The sequence below is a fragment of the Plecotus auritus genome (genome assembly GCF_963455305.1).
Source record: "Plecotus auritus genome assembly, chromosome: 4".
NCBI classification, from domain to species: domain Eukaryota; kingdom Metazoa; phylum Chordata; class Mammalia; order Chiroptera; family Vespertilionidae; genus Plecotus; species Plecotus auritus.
Window position 1 is genome coordinate 174,126,263 of NC_137775.1, and position 18,149 is coordinate 174,144,411.

At 40.1% G+C, this 18,149-nt stretch overlaps 1 protein-coding gene across 2 annotated transcripts; it reads right to left on the reverse strand.

Moving 5' to 3' along the window:
• Nucleotides 1-5,300: 5,300 nt before the first annotated feature.
• On the reverse strand, nt 5,301-17,233 carry AGR2 (anterior gradient 2, protein disulphide isomerase family member). 2 transcript variants are annotated; one of them, XM_080665602.1, is made up of 8 exons: nt 17,186-17,228; nt 13,696-13,850; nt 13,405-13,468; nt 13,235-13,287; nt 11,846-11,919; nt 9,462-9,525; nt 6,744-6,827; nt 5,301-5,588 (listed from the first exon to the last, which is right to left on the reverse strand). In XM_080665602.1, exons 2-8 carry the CDS (start codon nt 13,841-13,843, stop codon nt 5,539-5,541), a joined length of 537 nt encoding a protein of 178 aa, XP_080521728.1. In that variant the 5' UTR covers nt 13,844-13,850; nt 17,186-17,228; the 3' UTR covers nt 5,301-5,538. The 2 variants fall into 2 exon arrangements, with proteins under 2 accessions (XP_080521728.1, XP_080521727.1); XM_080665601.1 differs by having other exon boundaries at nt 5,302-5,588; nt 17,168-17,233.
• Between the last annotated feature and the right edge of the window lie 916 nt (nt 17,234-18,149).

Sequence of the window (18,149 nt, forward strand, 5' to 3'; positions counted from 1 at the left end):
CACGTGAATTAAGTGAAATGATTTTTTTGACTTTTTACGTTGGGTTCTCTTTGATTTGGAGTATTGCCATTTTAGTGCATTATCCAGCCATGGAAATGAAATTCTAGCGCTAATATTTACTGTAGTCATCTCCAAATCCTTTCTTAAAATGTTTCAGTGTTTAATATCTTCTCCATGGTGAGAATTATTTTTTTAAAGGGGAAGTCATTCATATTTATATGGGAAAATACGTAAGTTCTCTCCTGTTACTGAAAATTACTCATTTCTTGTCTTGCATTCTATATATGGTATTTTATTGGTAATTGTCTTGATGGGTTTTTTGACCAAGAAAGAGGGTAAATGGTTGATCTATAGAATTTTAGAGTAGAGTGTGTATGTATCACTTCCAGGATGGAACACTGGCTAATCTTTCAAGAAAACTGAGTCATGCAATTCCCATAATGTAGGGGAGGAAAATAATTTCCCTGTACTTTTCTGAGCTCTTATCTGAGAACCCATGTAATAAAAGACAGATAAACAAGAGGAAAGTGGAAGTGTATTCACATTGTATACCTCATGTATACATAAGGGATACCCAGAAAGACTGTAACTCCCTGAGATGGCTCAGGCCACCATCTTAAATACCATCTTTAGTTAAAGGCAAAAGAAAGGTGTGCGTGTGTGCGTACGTGTGTGTGTGTCACTTCTACATTGATAAGAGTTTCTTGTAATTTAGAGTCATCCTTCCTGGTACAGAGAAGGGACACCCTACAAAGGGAGATTTCCATTGTAAATGTAAATTTCCCCTACGGAAGGTTAAACGTCTCAGTTTTCAGAGCTTCTCCTGTGTCTGCTGTTTCTCAGACATAATCAGCTCAAAATGATCTTTATGCCTAAGAGGCATATGGGGGGTAGCGTATTCTGTTACCCTTCAATGTCACATTAAGCACTGGCCACCTAAGGAAGTTCCCTCTTACATCATCAGATGGGATTGTAAGTGACACACGAAGGAAGTGAAACGTTTGAACCACATCTCTGCTTCGTTTCCCTGTGTGCCTTGTGACATTTCGAACCTCACATGAGTTTCTGGAATCTTCTCACACATTAATTTTCTTGGTACAAATGACTGTATGTGGAAAGGGCTATTTCAGAGAGAAAAAAACAAAAACCAAAGCCTTGGTTTGTGTTCTAATTTCAGTGGCCTTTCTTTGGGTCAACCTAACTATAAGTCATGCATCTTTAGGGCTGTAAACTATAGAATTATTTTAAAAAAGAAACTATAATACTTTTATACATTTCTCTTTATGCCTTATTCACATATTCCATTTAGAGGAATATTTCTCAGATCATGGGCCCAGTCAGCCTTGAAGTTACAGGTGAGATTTTAATTAGATAATATAATGCTAATATGAAGGAAAAATGTTAAGCTATAATTTCTAAAATCTGAGCTCATGTGACATAAATTCATCCCAGATACTCTGTTTTCTAAGCAGCTGTGAGTTTGGTATGAAAGCCAGTTCTGCGTGGTCAACCTCAGTAATATGCTGCTGAATGGAGCCCTTCAGAGAGAGAAAAGAAACCAGTGTGGCTTAATTTTTCACGTCCTCGGGCCAAAAACCTCCTGCTATAATTTTCATAAATATTTGTTGAACCCTATGAAAGTTTATTCCCCCTTTTGAAAATGCACTGAGTAAATATATGAAACTACATTTTAGCTGGTACGGAAAAGTTAGAATCACATTTTTACATAATACTTCATAGGAGGAAAACACTTCCAGGCATTGCGATTGTGCAAATAAGATCACCCGCAGGCTCATTGTTTTATCAGAGATGACAGTAAGGTCAGAGGTCAAGCTTCCTCGGTTTCTGGGTAAGTAGGGGATTTGTGTAAAGTTGTTCGGCACTTGGTATGTTTGGGGCAGTTAATTTTTACTCCTGGGTCTCTGCCAAGTGCAATGACAAGATGTGTTGTTGGTTAATGTTTTCTAAACAAATAATTGCACCGGGCGAGTGTGTGTGTGTGTGTGTGTGTGTGTGTGTGTGTGTGTGTGTGTGAGAGAGAGAGAGAGAGAGAGAGAGAGAGAGAGAGAGAGAGAGAGAGGGAGAGAGAGAGAGGCAGAGCTCTTCATATTGAAGTGTTTCTGGAATGTCAGGTCATAACCTGAAAATTGTTCTCATTAAAAATCAGACTCTCCAGCCATATGCCTGGCTGCCTCTCAACTACTCACCTCAGGAAAACCAGCTTTTGAAATTTATTTTCAAATGAGGGCCTGAGCGAGTTGCCTTTGAGTTAAAAATTTGTGTCAAAGAATGGACTTTGATATCACTCAGGGGGCGAAAACACTTTCGCTAACTTTCAGATCTTGCTTTTCGCAGGTAGTAGAGGTCACAACATGACAAGTGGCTTTTTAATCAGTTAGGCTGCCATGACTTGGAGTGTGAAGTCCACCTCATTGGAAGGCACTGAAGGAAGATGTGTTTTTGCCTTTGAGCTTTTTCTGTTCTTCCCCCAGCTCCCGTTCTCACCAGTGGTTGCTAAATATAAGGACCCCAGTAGCTATTTAGGATTACTGGATGCATAAAACAAGCAAAAAACCACACACACACACAAACAAAGCAGAGCTAGACGATCATAAACAATCATTTGAAGATGACAATGGCTCTAAAACAGGTAAAAATGGTTTAATCAAACATGTTGATCATCCATGTAAATGACTTTTACAGAAGATTTATGTTAAACCAACTTTTCTATAAGTTGTGGGGCCTCATAAATCTGGTAAAAAATGTTTAATGTGATAAAACATACATAACAAAACCTATCATTGTAACCATTTTTAAGTGTATAATTCAGTGTCATTAAGTACATTCCCACTGTTCCACAGCCACCACCACTGTCCATTTCCAGACTTTTTCATTTTCATTTTCAAAATCTGCATCTGTTCCACAGCAACTCCCTTCAGACCCAGCAATATCAGTCTATTGTCTATGAATTTGGCTACAGGACGTACCTCATATAAGTGGGATCATATAGTATTTGTCCCTTTATGACTGGTTTACTTACCATAATGTCCTCAGAGTTCATCCACGTTGTAACATATGTCAGAATTTCCTTCCCTGTAAAGTCTAAATAATACTCCACTGTATGTATGTAGTACATTTTATTTGTCCATTCACCCATCGATGGATATGTGGGGTGCTTCCACCTCCTGGCTATTGTGAATAATGCTGCTGTGGCTGTGAGTATACAGATACCTTTTCCTTGCTTTCAGTTGCTTCAGGTACATTCTCAGAAGTGGAATTACTGAAATGTATGGTTATTCTGTATATAAGCTTTGAGGGACAATCATATTTTTTTTCTATATTGGCTACACCATTTTACATTCTCACTGGGGTGGCCAACATTTTTAGTCAGCTGTTTGAAATAATACTCTCTCCTCTTATAGCGTTCTTTGTGGTCAGAGAAGTAGTCAAGACATGCTTTCATTTAAATTTATTTAAACACAAAGGAGATCGTGAGATGCCTATCAACAGTTTGCTAGACTAGACCTTGCTAATATTTCCATGAGCTTAAAACAACAGTTTTGATGTTTGCATCTTCACTTCTCTTTCTAACTTGTGTATGTATGCATTTTCTATAGTTGCATAAACCATAAAAACTCTTAAAATTCTTTCTCACTTATCCTTTTGTTTCTCCATAATTTTTATTGCTTTCATAGATGACAACACACTGCTCTATGTGTTAATAAATATGTAATCGTTATATTTGCCTTTTGGGGAGGGTATGTTTAAATAGTGTTGCAATTGGCATCTTCACAACTCTATTTCTCTTGAATGATTTATTTTCTTAGGACAAATTCTCAGAAGTTGAGGAGATGGGGTTAAAGTTAGTTTTGTTTTTTTCAATGACTATTGCTGTGTTTAATACTTTTCTAAGGGAGATTCATTTTTTCTTGCAACCTTGACATTTGACTTCCCAAAGACTTATATTTTTTAAATTATGTGTGTTGTTAAAATAGCATTTTGTCATTCAATAAATTTTAAGGACTTACTCTTATTTAGCATCAGCCCAATAAAATAGTAAACATTATTTTGCTATACTACAGACCAAGCCTGAATAACTCAGAAGTTGTCAAATATTTGTTTATACGGTGAAAACTCTTTTTTTTTCTTCTCATTAACCCTCAGAGAACTTTCTAAATGGAATATTTTACCTCTTTATGCACATGTGGGTTACCTGCTTATGTGAAGGGAGCCCAATCCCTCTGTTGACATATTTGCTGAGGATTTGTATGCCATTAAATCAACAATATATGCTCAGAAATCATTAGTGAATAGCTCTGTCAGAGTACTGTGAATAAGAAAAGTATTTAAAATATATTATCTGCCCTGGAAAAGTTAATAATGCCAAAGAATCTATTCAGAAAAGAACCTATCTAAAAAAAAGTTATTCAAGACAAGCAATAGGTAATCAATATGCAAAGCATTGCACAGACCACCACAGGCATTGAGGGGCTGAAGAAGTCGGGGCGGGGGGGGGGGGCGGCTGGGTAATAAGAGAATTCCATATAATAATAAATGTGACAGTATTCAATATGTAGTGAAGACATTAACAGTTCTAATCTTTGTCTGGCAGAACAGAGTTAAAAGCAGCTATTTCTCCAGAGAGAAATAGTGGCCTCTGATCTGTCCCCCACAGACAGGATCACTTCCCTTTGCTCTTCTCCTCGGCAGTTGCATTTTGGTGATGAAGATGGGAGCAGTTCAACTGAGTTTGTTCCAGGCCAGGACTCGAAGGCCTTGAGAGACCCAATGTATCATAAGGTCAATTCTCAGGATTTCTTTAGCGTGTGTTCATGGGTACAGGTGTTCTTTGAATGACCTTTTCACAAAACCAATCTTCTGAAGGAGAAAGCCACCTGCCAGAGGCTTTCTCTGAGAGCGCTGAGTTGGGCAACATCTAAGTAAAATTCAATCATTAAATTAAAGTGCGTACATAGAAGTTTCTGGCTACAGTTGGGGGGTGTCTTCTATTTAGGTACCTGATTTTCTTGGGGATGACTTTCTACATGTTCTTTCACACGAATGCATGTTCTGTTTGATACTGCTGTTGATTAAGCTAATGTGTACATTAGTCACGCAGTGAAAAACGGGTGAGCTGAGGTGATAACTTTGACTGTCTTTGGTCTTCATTGCTTGAACTATTTTTTTTCTTGTCTCTGCACCCCCTACCCCAAACATTATGTGTGTCCAAATGTCCTATTTGGTGAATAAACCCAATAGCTTTTCTGTGAAAGTCCAAGTTGGGGGAAAAAAGAACAGTTTAACACCCCCAAAGGATTTATTTTTTTAAAAAGTGTGGCTTGCTATGGCAGTACACAATATTGTTCTCATACATGTATACTTGAAAGCAAATTTAAAAAAATAGCTGTTGTAACATTAAACCATAATCTGATGAGCATGTCCACCCGCTCCTGCCTTCTGCAGGGTCTTCTGAAATCCCCTCTGGCTCCAGGTCATGGCCAGACACAGCGGGAAGAGCTTGCAAATTTTGTTTTTGCTCTACAATTCAGTCTTCAGCAACTTGAGTGCTTTCTTCATGTTGTCAACAACTAATGGGCAAAAAAATGTTAGGAGAGTCAAGACGTGACCAGAAATTATATTAATAGATATAGTAAGCCCCCAAACCTGGGTATTCTATTGATAGTTTAACGGGGTGCTATTGTATCATAGGGTAACATGTTGGAAATCTTATTGTAATTTTTTTCCTAAAATTATGTAAAATGGCTTATTGCAATCCATTTCTCTTCCAATATTTATTAAATGCCTTTTCTATAAGGTGCTATGATATTACCTGTGCAGGATACCTGCCTTTAAGGAATCCAAAGTCTCATTAAGATATTTGCTATTACTTTGAGAATGGCGAATACTTTGAATGTGCGTCCCCTGGTTCTCCTAGTACTCACTGAGGAGAACAAGTAGAGCACAATTCTAATTTTCCTGCTGCCCAGACGCAGCCTCAAAATCCTTTCCAAAATAATGACAATCTTTATGTGCCGCCCAATGAGAATTTCTGCGATAATGAAAGCTATTCAGTGCCTTTGCATTGAGTACTCGAAGTGTGATCGGTGTGACAGAGGAACTGAGTCTTAAACTGTAAGTAATTTAATTTTGCTGTTAAACAGCTACCTGTGGCTAAAGGCTAACATGTTAGGCAGTGCAGTTCTAGGCAGCCACCAGTCATTGAGCAGCATTGGCTTCTAGGGCGAAACCCAATTTTCCTCCCAGAAGGATGAATTAATGTCACAAGTAGGTTCAGTCTCTTATTGAGGTACCTCATCTTCCTTGAGAGTCTGTCTCAGAAGTGAGTCTCTTGGCAACTTTCCTACTCCTACTGATCTTTAAATTTGAACTTGAATTTAGTGTCAACAAAGACTACATCATTTCACTTTCATTATTTGGAAAAACTATGTTTAACAAAGCATGCAGGTTACTGCAACTATTGAACTCAATTCTGTGATATGTTAGTGTGCCTAAGAGAAAAACCTGAAACGCAGGTAACATGTCATAGGATCCTCCCGGAGAAAAACAATACCTAATTTAAATTATTCATCTTCAATTACAATGAAAAAAAATGAGATTAAAGTGATGACTAGTTGGTCAAACTGATTCCCCATGGTCCCTGAGCAGCTTTCCCTGCCTTTGTCATAGTCCTGTGTCCTCTACTCCCGCAGGACCACGTTGAGATGGTCAAAGGTGACACTTACGCAGAGCTGCGTCCGAAGGTTCATAAGCATAGAGACGATTTGAGTATCTTCCAGTGATGTCGGCTCTAACTGTCAGGGATGGGTCTACAAAGGAAAAGCAAAGGGGGATGATGGGCTGGAGTGCTGTGTTTGCACCATTGTGGGAGGAAGCACATGGATTTGTCCACATTCTATGAAAGGAGTACAGCGTGTGTCCCGGCAGATCTACCTCATCCGCTGCTCTGCAGCAGCCTTGGGCAGGCCGGACCCCAAGCCGGGCTGAGAGCCATCAACAGCTGTGTGTGGCTATTTGTGGGAAAGGTTATGAACGCCGCTGTGCTATCTATAGCAACCTGAAAACAGGATAATACATATTGTTGGGCTGGTGTTTTCATTTTGGGTGAAAACAATAGCTTTCGCTACCAAGGAATTGTTTTAAAAGCTTTTGAAATGATTATGTTGTAATTTAAATGTGTTGTTACCAAGAGCAACCTGGATCATTAGAAACCCACATCTAATGCTGGTGTTCAAAACCAACATATATTTTTTAATGAATAAAAGAAGGTGAGTCCTAAGAGCATCAAAGGTCAAATAATCATGTAGTACCCCTCTCTATTTTTTTACTTATTTAAAAAAATACAGATTTAGGAGTCATCCCTTATGTGTTGTTTAAATTATTTTTTCATGTTTTATATTAACTTGAAGTTATTAATGAGAACAGAAAGGTATTTTTAGAATAAGGCACACATCCAGCCTGGCTGGCATGGCTCCGGGGTTGAGTGTCAACCTATTAACCAGGAGGTGATGGTTCGATTCCCAGTCAGGGCACGTGCCCAGGTTGTGGGCTTGATCCCCAGTATGGGGTATGCAAGAGGTTGATTAATGATTCTCTCTCATCATTGATGTTTCTATCTCTCCCTCTCCCTTCCTCTCTGAAATCAATAAAAATGTATTAAAAAAAATAAAATAAGGCACATCCAAAAGGGAGGTGTTATGGGATATAGAGAGGCCTAGAAACCTTACCCCATAGAAGTGACTGAGGAGCCTAAGATATATGTCCTGAAATCTGGGTGAAGAGGACACGCGAGAGCACCTGCAGGTTTGTAATGTCTGTCACTGATATTTGATGGACAGTCTCTGTCATTTCAGAATACTGGACTAGGACCAACGTAATTTACAAAAAGCAGACATTCTTTCGTTCAACAAAGACTAAAGACCTGCTACTGCTTGGTGCAGAGGATACAAACACCTGATCGTGGTAATAAATTAACATAAAGGCTTTTAAATACCCAGCCATTGGCTCACAGCTCTGGCTGTACCATGGAATCACCTGGAGAGCTTTAAACACATTCCGATGCCTTTGTCGGCACCCAGGCGTTCTGTTTAATTGGTTTGAGGTGTGGCCTGGGAAGCTTGTTTTTAAAGATTGTCCAGGTAATTCTCACGTGCAGGCACGTGGGGAAGTGGCTGAGGGCAAGCTGCCTCGGAGTTGGAGTTGGTTCTCATGACTCAAGGGACCTAACGTGAGTTAAAACTCTCTGAGATGGGAATGCTGTGAACAGAATTTGCGCAGGAGGTAAGACAGATGACCTATAAAGTCTCAATTTCAAGGATTCCAAATGTTCTAAATCCTAACAAAATCAAATCTATGAAACTAGTTCAGCCTCCCTCCTTTCTTCCTTCGCTTTTTCCCACCTGTTTTGTATATTTAATGTGAGCTTGGGGAATTACATAGGTGAGCCACTTGATTAGAGTGAGCTCTTTTTTATGTGCTGGATTTAATCATGGACTGCCTTTATTTTTCTTTTTTATTAACTTATTGGGGTGACAATGGTTAATAAAATTCTCTAGGTTTCAGGTGTATAATTCTATAGTACATCATCTGTATACTGTATTGTGCGTTCACCACCCCAAGTCAAGTCTCCTTCCATCACCATTTATCCCTTCTTTACCCTCTTTTCCCTCCCCCACCCCCTTCCCCTCTGGCAATCACCATACAGTTGTCTCGGACTGTCTTTAAATCAGTATGATTTTGATCAGAGCCAAAATGAATTAATTTGTTCAGTCATCTAAGGAATATTTTTTGTGAGCCCACCGCAGGGTCATGCTGAAAAAATAATGGTGAGCAGAAGTAGCTCTAGTCCCTGCTACATGGAGTTTCTAGTCCCATGAGGGGAAATACTTATTTAACAAATACCAATAATTATAAAATTATAACTGAGGGCAGCGCGGCCATTGAAAGATACATGGAGCCACAAGAGCATGTGTTCGTGGGCTTTGGCAGGTCGGTGGAAGACAGATAGGCTGGGGAGGTAACAGGTGGCAGGTAGCTGCAGAAGGGGAGGCAAGGCAAGCTTCTGGCAGCATATAAGATGTTCCAGCGGCAGGAAGGAGCATGGTAACTTTGATTTTTAGAAAAAAACTTCAACAGTATCAGAAAGAACTATCCAAGACACAAATTGGAAGTTTGCCTGATTAGTAATGTGTATTTACAGGCCTGAGGTACAGAGGTGGGCGAAAGTAGGTTTACAGCTGAGAGGCTATGAAATAGTTTATTCTTGAATTATTACTTATTAACTATTGTATTATTTATAACTATGATTACTAACCTACTTTTGCCCACCCCTGTACCTCACTGGGGCCATGGTGGAATGGCACCTGAGGGTGGGGGAGGGCAAAGGGGAGTTGTGGAAGGACTTGGGTCATTGTCCGAGTATGTTTCATGTCATTGTCTCTTACCAATAAACATGATCCTGGGGACATACTGGCCGTCAGGAGAAAGGTGCTTGTCAGTTGTTTCATACTAAGATTAAAAAACAAACAAACAGATTTTTAGTTTGTTTACTCTTTAGTTATTTTCAAACTATTGAATACAAAAATGTGTCTGTTACTGGGCTGGGCATCTTAAGACACTGAAGGCACATCTCTCCCACAAAGAGTAGTAAAACAGATGCAGAGATAAGTTACACGCATGCAAACAAGTTAGTGGAGAATGTGATGCAGAACAGGCGGCAAAGAGCTGAATGGATGTGATGAAGAGCAAAAATGAAGGGAGAATTAGGAAAAAATTATAGTGTTTGGTGAAGACATCTTTCATGAGGCAGGAGGAAGTAGATTAGTGAAAACAAAAAGCAAAAAACCAGAAGTCATTTTTTTGGAGAAATTACAGAAAAAAAAGAGGATTATCTTGAGCATTCAGCTACCCATTTATCAAATTTTTATTTAGAAGTTTTTATGTAGCAATATACATTACTTATCTCTCATAGATGCACACTCTTTTGGGAGATGCAGGTAGGAAAATGAATACAGGGGACCCAGTGTCTGACATGTTAACGATGGAGGAAGGCAGATGCCAGGGGTGCCCTGAGCAGGACATTTAACCCAGTATGCAAGTTCTATTCAGACTGTATGAAGTGGGTAAGGAGGAATCTTTAAAAATGAAAACAAATCAGTTCCACGGAAAAGGAGGTCATTCAGGCAGAGGGGAGAGACTGTGCAGCGAGGAGGAAATGCGTAGCGCTTTCTGACATGACCAGGTGTTGGGAGGGACTAAACTAGCGGGGATGCAGCGGGTGGTGGTGAGAGAATATGCTGGAGAGCCGCTTCAGGGGCCAGCTCATGTAGTTTCTTGCACAGCATGCCACTGTGTTTACATTTGTTCATAAATAGCTAAGAAGTAGTGGAGGGATGTGAGGAGAGGTACTGCGATCCCAGTTTGGTCTTCAAAGGGATCAGCCTAGTGGCATGTGGGATTAGGTGGGACTTATCTTATAAACAGGGAGCAATACCGCAGTAAGCTAAGCAAAGTGAACAATTCTTGCACTAGAATGGTGGTCCTCAGTTTATAGGGAAGTGACCAATAACAGAAATATTTAAAAGTTAGAACCACAGGTCTTGCCCAGCCAATGTGGCTCAGTGGTTGAGCGTCGACCTGTGAACCAGAAGGTCACGGGTTCGATTCCTGGTCAGGGCACATGCCAAGGTTGTGGGGTCGATCCTCAGTGTGGGACTTGCAGGAGGCAGCTGATCAATGATTCTCATCATTGATGTTGCTATCTCTCTTGCCCTCTCCCTTCCTCTCTAGAATCAATAGAAATATATTTTATTAAAAAAAAGAGTTTACTGTGGGAAATATTTAATATGAGATACTCATTGAACATCCAGGGAGAAATCTCCTGTAAGCAATTGAATATATATGAATGAACCACAGTCTTGACTGCCACAGGTGAGTAGGAGAGTTCAGTCTAGAATAATCCTTCTGATGAAATAGGAACTAGAGAAAGAAGAGCAATTTGAAAGCCTGGACCAAGCTGAGAAATGCAGGGGTGAACATATTGAGTTTAAGCTAATTATGGGATGCCTGAAACATAGTTGTACATACCAGTTGGAAGTTGGTGCATGTTTGTGGGCATCATCAGTGTGTGAACATTGATTAAAGACACATATAGATGATGTTATCCATAGAGAATATAAAATATGAAAATAAGAGTAGATCAAATAGAGATTCACCAAATCACTTAATATTTAGGGGGAGGAAGAGGAGCCTGTGGAAGGGAGTTGAGGAAGAACTACTGGTGTGGATGCTCTTTGAAGAAGCCAACCTGTCAATATATGAAGAGCATGAGAGAGAGAGATAAAGAGAGAGAGAGGCTCTGACTCCAGTTGAGGGTTATGATAGAGTAAGGCAGGAAAGCTTGGACACCAGGAAGGCTGGTGAAGGTGAAGTCAGTGAGAATGCAGGAGGCTAAATTTGGACAACCAGAGAGCTCTCTCATCCTGGGAGAGAGGAGACAGGATTAAGAATGGTGTGGAGCAGCCAGAACTGCAGGAAGGGACATAGGAGGTAATTTGAAAATACAAAAACCTTCCAATTATTACAGCAACAGAGAAAATCCTAATCACAGGAGAGCACTTTTCAGACAACCTAAAGTTATTCATTACTAAATAACATTAATATGAAAGGTGGAGTATTAATAAAATAAAGTATCATTTTGCTCTCCAGTCTTAGATGAGTATTTGGGACATATCCTAGTTCATCCCAAACATGATTACGATGTACAGGAGAAATGAATCACCCATTTTGAATAATGAGAAATGTCAGTGATGATGAAAAGGAAACTTACAACTAGATTGAGGAGGACGAACTGCTCTGCCAATTTCTGGATTTCTTTATTTTCAGCAAACACTTTCTTTAAAGCTATAATATAAAGAAAAATCATTAAGCATCCATCTCAGCACCATTGTTCTCTGTTATATTTTAAGTTGAACTGTAATTTTTAGTGCAGTGTTCAACTTTGCCCTTTCAGCAAATAATTAGTGTAGTAATATTTAGGCTATTGACTACCTCTACTTCTTGCCATCCATCCATCCATCCATTTTTTTTCAGCCTATATTTATTGAGTGGCTACTCTATGGTAGGCACTGTTTTATGCTCTGGAAATAGAGCAGTAAAAAAAAAGTAATGTGCTTTCTTCATGGGTCTCAAATGCCCGTGTAGGAGACATCATAAATAAGCAAACAAATAAATATCTAATAATTTCAGGTGGAGATATGTACTTTGAAAAAAAATGAAGCAAAGCAAGAGGTTTAAGAGCTATAGAGTGGCCAGGATAGATCTCCCTGAGGGACTGACATTGAGGTGAGAGAGTGACCCATTCTGAAATTTTGGAGGTCTGTCATACTAAGTGGAGGGGACTCTAAGAGCCATAGTCCTGCGGTGAAAATGAACTCAGATGTTTGAGGCAAAGCACAAAGGCCAGGCTAGATGGAGTGGAGAGAAAACAAGAGGAGAGTGGTAAGGAAGGAGCCAGAGGCCGGATCGTGTCTCGCATTGTAGCCCAGGGTCAGGAATCTGGGTTTAATTTTACATGTGAGTAGAAGCCACTTGAACACATGACTGATAGGATCTGACTTATGTTTAACAGATTTATTTGGGCATCTGTATGGAGAACTGACTATAGGGTAGCCAGGTAGGTGGCTGTTATAGTATCTAGCTCTTGGTTTGGATCATGGCAGTAACAGTGAGACAACAGGAAGTGGTTGGAGTTGGGCAGGACCTACATAATATATGGCGCCCAATGCAAAATAAAAACACGAGCCCCCTGTTCAAAAGTTAAGAATTTTCAGACAATGACTATATAATGTTAAACCAAGCATGGGAACTTTGAAGTACTGGGCCCTATGTGGTTGCATAGGTTTCAGGCCCATGGAGCCTGCACTGGCTTTGAGGTATATTTTGGAGGCACAGCCAGTGGTATTTGCTGATGTGTTGGACATGGGATAAAAGAAAAAGATGTCAAGGATGAGTCCTAGAGCTGGTTTTTCAAAATATGCAGCAATGGTTAACATAAAACGTGGAAATATTTGAAGTTACCTTAAATATCTTTTTACTACATGAAATATCATTTAGTATTCAACTGTGCTAGATGCTAAGGATACCGAGACGAGTGATCAGACCTTGGCCCTAAAGCTAAAAGCCTATAAAGGAAATTATATTTAGAAGAATAAATTACCTTGACTGTGTGGGCATTCATCCAGGTGATGAATAATCATCAAGGGTTTGTTGCTTGAAAAGAAAAGCGAGATTGGATCATTTTTACTGAGTAGGATTTCATGTGCAGTTAAATATCACTAGATGGTGCTCTTGAGAGCTTTGAGAGAGCTGCGTCACCCTTATCTTTACCTTGTCTTGGATTTGTACAAAGCTTCCTCGTATGTCTGAGTCCAGATGAGCTGATCACCCCAGCCTAGGACAAAGTGAACCAGTATATTTAAAGCTATTATAATTTCAGACCCAAAGCTGTTGAAAAGCAATGATACTTGATACAAAATAAGAAAAACCTCTAGAGAAAGTAGAAATAATTATAAAATTTGATAAATCTAGAAGGAACACATACAAAAAAATATGTTCAGCACACAAGTCTCAGCTTCCCAATTAGGCAGCATTGGAAGCTGACGAGACGCCAACTCCTACCTCTGGAGAGGGTCTGGGGCAGTTTGGGTGGAGAGACCTTTGTGTCCTTGGTGTCCTTCTTAGCTCCCGGTTTGACTGTGGTGTCTTTGGCCAGGGTGTAGGAGAGGGCCACAAGGAGCAAGAATGTTGACACTGAAATCTTCTCCATGTCAAACCTGATAATGAAAACAAGCAAAAAGTCAGTAAGACAAAGGGGAATTAGCAGTCTTCAAAATCTTCAGATTGCATCTATCTATCTATCTATCTATCTATCATCTATCTATCATCTATCTATCTATCTATCTATCTATCTATCTATCTATCTATCTATCTATCATCTTTCTGTCTCCATACAGATCCTATATAATAAAAGTGTAATATGCTAAATGTCCGACCAATTGGTTGACTGCTCAGTCAACTGCTCTACCAGTCACTATGATGTGCATTGACCACCAGGGGGCAGATGCTCTGACCGGTAGGTTAGCTTGCTGCTGGGGTCCGGCCAATGGGGACTGGGCAAGAGGGCTGGACATGCCCTGGACCCTCCCTCCCCCCCCCATGGTCCTTTCCCGGCTGGCCAGCCCCCAGGGCCCTGACCGGGACTGGTGAGATGGCCCCAATAGGCCCCGATCGCCGGCCAGGCCGAGGGACCCCCACCTGTGCATGAATTCGTGCACGGGGCCTCTAGTATAAATATACTGATGTACATCTCCATAGGTATCTACAATATAGATATAGATATTTTAAGAAAATAACTAGATGTATATACCCTTATAGCTAAAGGAACCGACACTTAAATTTTATGTTTAAAACATTTAGTACTGGAAGATACCTTATTGATTACCTCCTCTTTTCCCACCTCCCCAATGCCTCATTTATAGATGAAGAATCTGACATTCAGAGAGATGAAGATTTATGAGATGGGTGCAAACCAAGGCTCCTGAATCTTGCCCTTTTGCAGCGCTGGCTCCCATTTTCCCACCCTGAAACAATTACCCTAAACATAGATACTTCTTTAGCCTTCTGTTAAAATGGGAACATTGCCCTTGAAGGATAAGATCTGAGTAAAGTGATTCCTTATTTAATTTAATACCTGGCAACTTTGTCATCTAACTGAAAACTTGCACCCACATAACTCTCTCCCCCGAGTAATATTTATTCAAACTCTATATAATTAGTTCTGAATTGACTGAAATACGTCAATGCAAGTTCCTTCTACTGAAACAACTCTGCCTCTTGCAATGGGCCTGGTATAGCTAATGTTGTGGGCACACACTTGTGCACAGAATATTCTATGGGACTCACAGCACAGAGAAAGCAACCTGATGGGTGTCTTTTTGTTAGTGTTTTTTTTTTTTTTTTTGTCTTTTCTAGTATTTTGCAGTTAATTCTTAGGGAAGGAGATTCCCATGAATAGGAGAGTGAATGACAAGAGAGGATCCCAGAGTGAGTGAGGGAAAGCAAGCTAGCAAAGTGAACTGCACCAGCAAATCACTGTGGTTATCCAGGGACTATATATAACACGCAAAGCAGGAGACCTGGGGTTTTAATAAAGCCAAAGACAAATTGCTTGAAGAGAAAATCTAACTCTGATATTGGTGGAGGTCTGAAATTAAATAAACTGCAAAGGAAGCAGGATGGACTTCCAATGTTTAGTATTTTTAAGGGGAAAGTTTTTCATGTTCTGATAGCTTGAGTGGGAACCTTTGCTGACTGAAAAAAAAAAAAGTGTTGCTAAATCATCAAATCCAGAGGATACCTTATATTAAACTGGCCCATTTTATGCAAATAGTAGTATGTGGCCACAAAATGTCTTACTCAAAAAGACATAAAAAGCAAGGGTGCATTTTCTTTACGTTCTACACCGATAAAGATTTTCTTTACTTTCTACGCTGGAAAAGCCAATAACCAATTTTGTATCCTACAATAGAAACAACTCAAGTGTACTATTAAGTCAATACTTCCCAGCCCTCTTAGTACAAAGACTTGTTTAGTGTTTAAAAAAATCCAGGAACTTTTATGTGAGAGTACTTGTACTTTTTGAATATTAATTAATTTAGAAATATCATGGCAAATAGCTACTTTGAGTTTATCAACATTCATTGCATTTCCTATTTTATTTAGAGCAACAGCATCTGTGTATATTTGAAAAATCATAAACTGGGGGTGAAGCATTTTATCTATTTAGTCCATTGACAATTCTTGTTGTACAAGTGGCTATTAGGAGCCCTTGGAATAGCGCCACAGCTTACAGGTTGGAACTATTGCTATCTGACCCGTGTTTTCTGGCAGGATGACAGAATTTTGTCTAATGTAACTCCTGCTGTTCAAACATCCTGCTGAGATTCACTCTGTCGACTTTTCCTAATATGAATAGATTCTGCCCTGCAAACTTCCTGCATAAACCATCCCAAAACAGAATGCTAACTGTGAGACACATTGACCATTTGGTCGGTCTCTCTCTCTCTCTCTCTCTCTCTCTCTCTCTCCAGTGCTTTTTATTGGTCACTCTATCTCTGCCCTCTTATCTTTAGCAAGAAATAAACTTGCAGGAGGTTTCGGTGTCCCTATTCATAAATGCTTTCAGAAAGCACCCCAGTTTCTCTTATAGTTTATCATGAATTTAAAGATTGAAGATGCAACAAGAATCTCTACACCAGACAGAGAAAGAGCACAGTTTTTCTGCTTTTCAGTCATATTCTAAGTTGCAATTGCCAGCGGGCAATCTGAGCGGAGGTTTCCCAGGGCTGCAGGCCTTTGCTTTAGGCAGTGGGAGACAAGCAGAGCATAGATGGTGACCAGTGAGACACATTGACCATTTGGTGTCTCTCTCTCTCTCTCTCTCTCTCTCTCTCTCTCTCTCTCTCTCTCTCTCTCTCTCTCTCTCTCTCTCTCTCCAATGCTTTTTATTGGTCACTCTATCTCTGCCCTCTTATCTTTAGCAAGAAATAAACTTGCAGGAGGTTTCGGTGTCCCTATTCATAAATGCTTTCAGAAAGCACCCCAGTTTCTCTTATAGTTTATCATGAATTTAAAGATTGAAGATGCAACAAGAATCTCTACACCAGACAGAGAAAGAGCACAGTTTTTCTGCTTTTCAGTCATATTCTAAGTTGCAATTGCCAGCGGGCAATCTGAGCGGAGGTTTCCCAGGGCTGCAGGCCTTTGCTTTAGGCAGTGGGAGACAAGCAGAGCATAGATGGTGACCAGTGCACAATGACAGAGGACCCAGGGCCCTGTCCCATGCTTGGAAACACCTAGAGTTCACCCACTCCAACCTCCTGTTTCCCAAGGGAGAAAGCATTACCTTGAACAGGCTCAGGAAGGACGCTGCCAGCTCAGGCCAAAGAATGGCCCCAGTAAACCTTTGGTGAAAAGTCCATTTATCCCCTCTCCAAACCCCATTTCATTGCCCTTGAAACTATCTTTCACACATTAACCAGAAGCCGTAACAAAGTGCCCTTCCAACATGCGTTATCGTCAGGAGCCTTACCTGGCTTTCCCCACCCACCTGTTTGTGCGAGCCAGGTGGCCTTGATGTGTCTAAGCTTCCTAGTGTGCCAGCTCAGCTCAGCCTTTATTTATGCACCGGAGCATACCTCAGTCCCGCCCACTGACCTCTGATTTACATGTTGCAAACCCAGAAAGGAACTTTCCTTTTCCCAAGCAAATGCCTTTCCTAGGCCAAAGAGTTCCTTTTCTTAAAAAACCATGTTGAAAATGGTATACTGTTTCAGTATGCATGTTTTTTAACTGTGCAAGCATGTTGTTAAGAGATTTGGAAAAGATGGGCAGAGTGCCAAGTCCAGGTAAGCTTTACATGAAGACATTTGATTCGCCTGAAGGCTGATTTGTCTCTTTGTGACTGGATGTGGAGTGTGTGTTTGTAGATGTTTTCCCCTCCCCTTTGGGCAAACTGCCTTTACTTAGTTAAAAAAGCACTCAAGAGATGATTCACACTTCTAACCCCTACAGTCAGTCATATAACCTGCTATGCTCCATTATGGTACACATTACTTCCCATGGTATACTCCCCTCTTCCTGGCAAACAAAATATGCATTCACCATAGGTATGAACAGCATGCAAACCAGGCACTCACACGATATTTCAAAACTGAGGAGATTATTGAAAAAAGAAGCCCTAACATTATGAGTTTATGAATTACCTTGCAGCAACTTTCCTCCAAAGAGTACAAAGGTATTTCTCAGATATTCTCATTCACTTAATGGTAAATGTTCTCTCCAGGCATGCCGAAGCTCTTCACACCATTTCTCAGATTTAGAAACTGAGGTCTACTCCCCTCACCCCCTACTCAAGATTATGCAATTGTTCACTAAAGATCTTAAGCCTCAATTCAGATTTTCTGTAAAAAACAACAACTCAGTCTAGTGTTTTGTTCATGAAGCTATGTGCAATTCTTAAACGCTCAGATTGCAGAAATCTTTATAAACAGAAATTAACTAATGGGATGCAA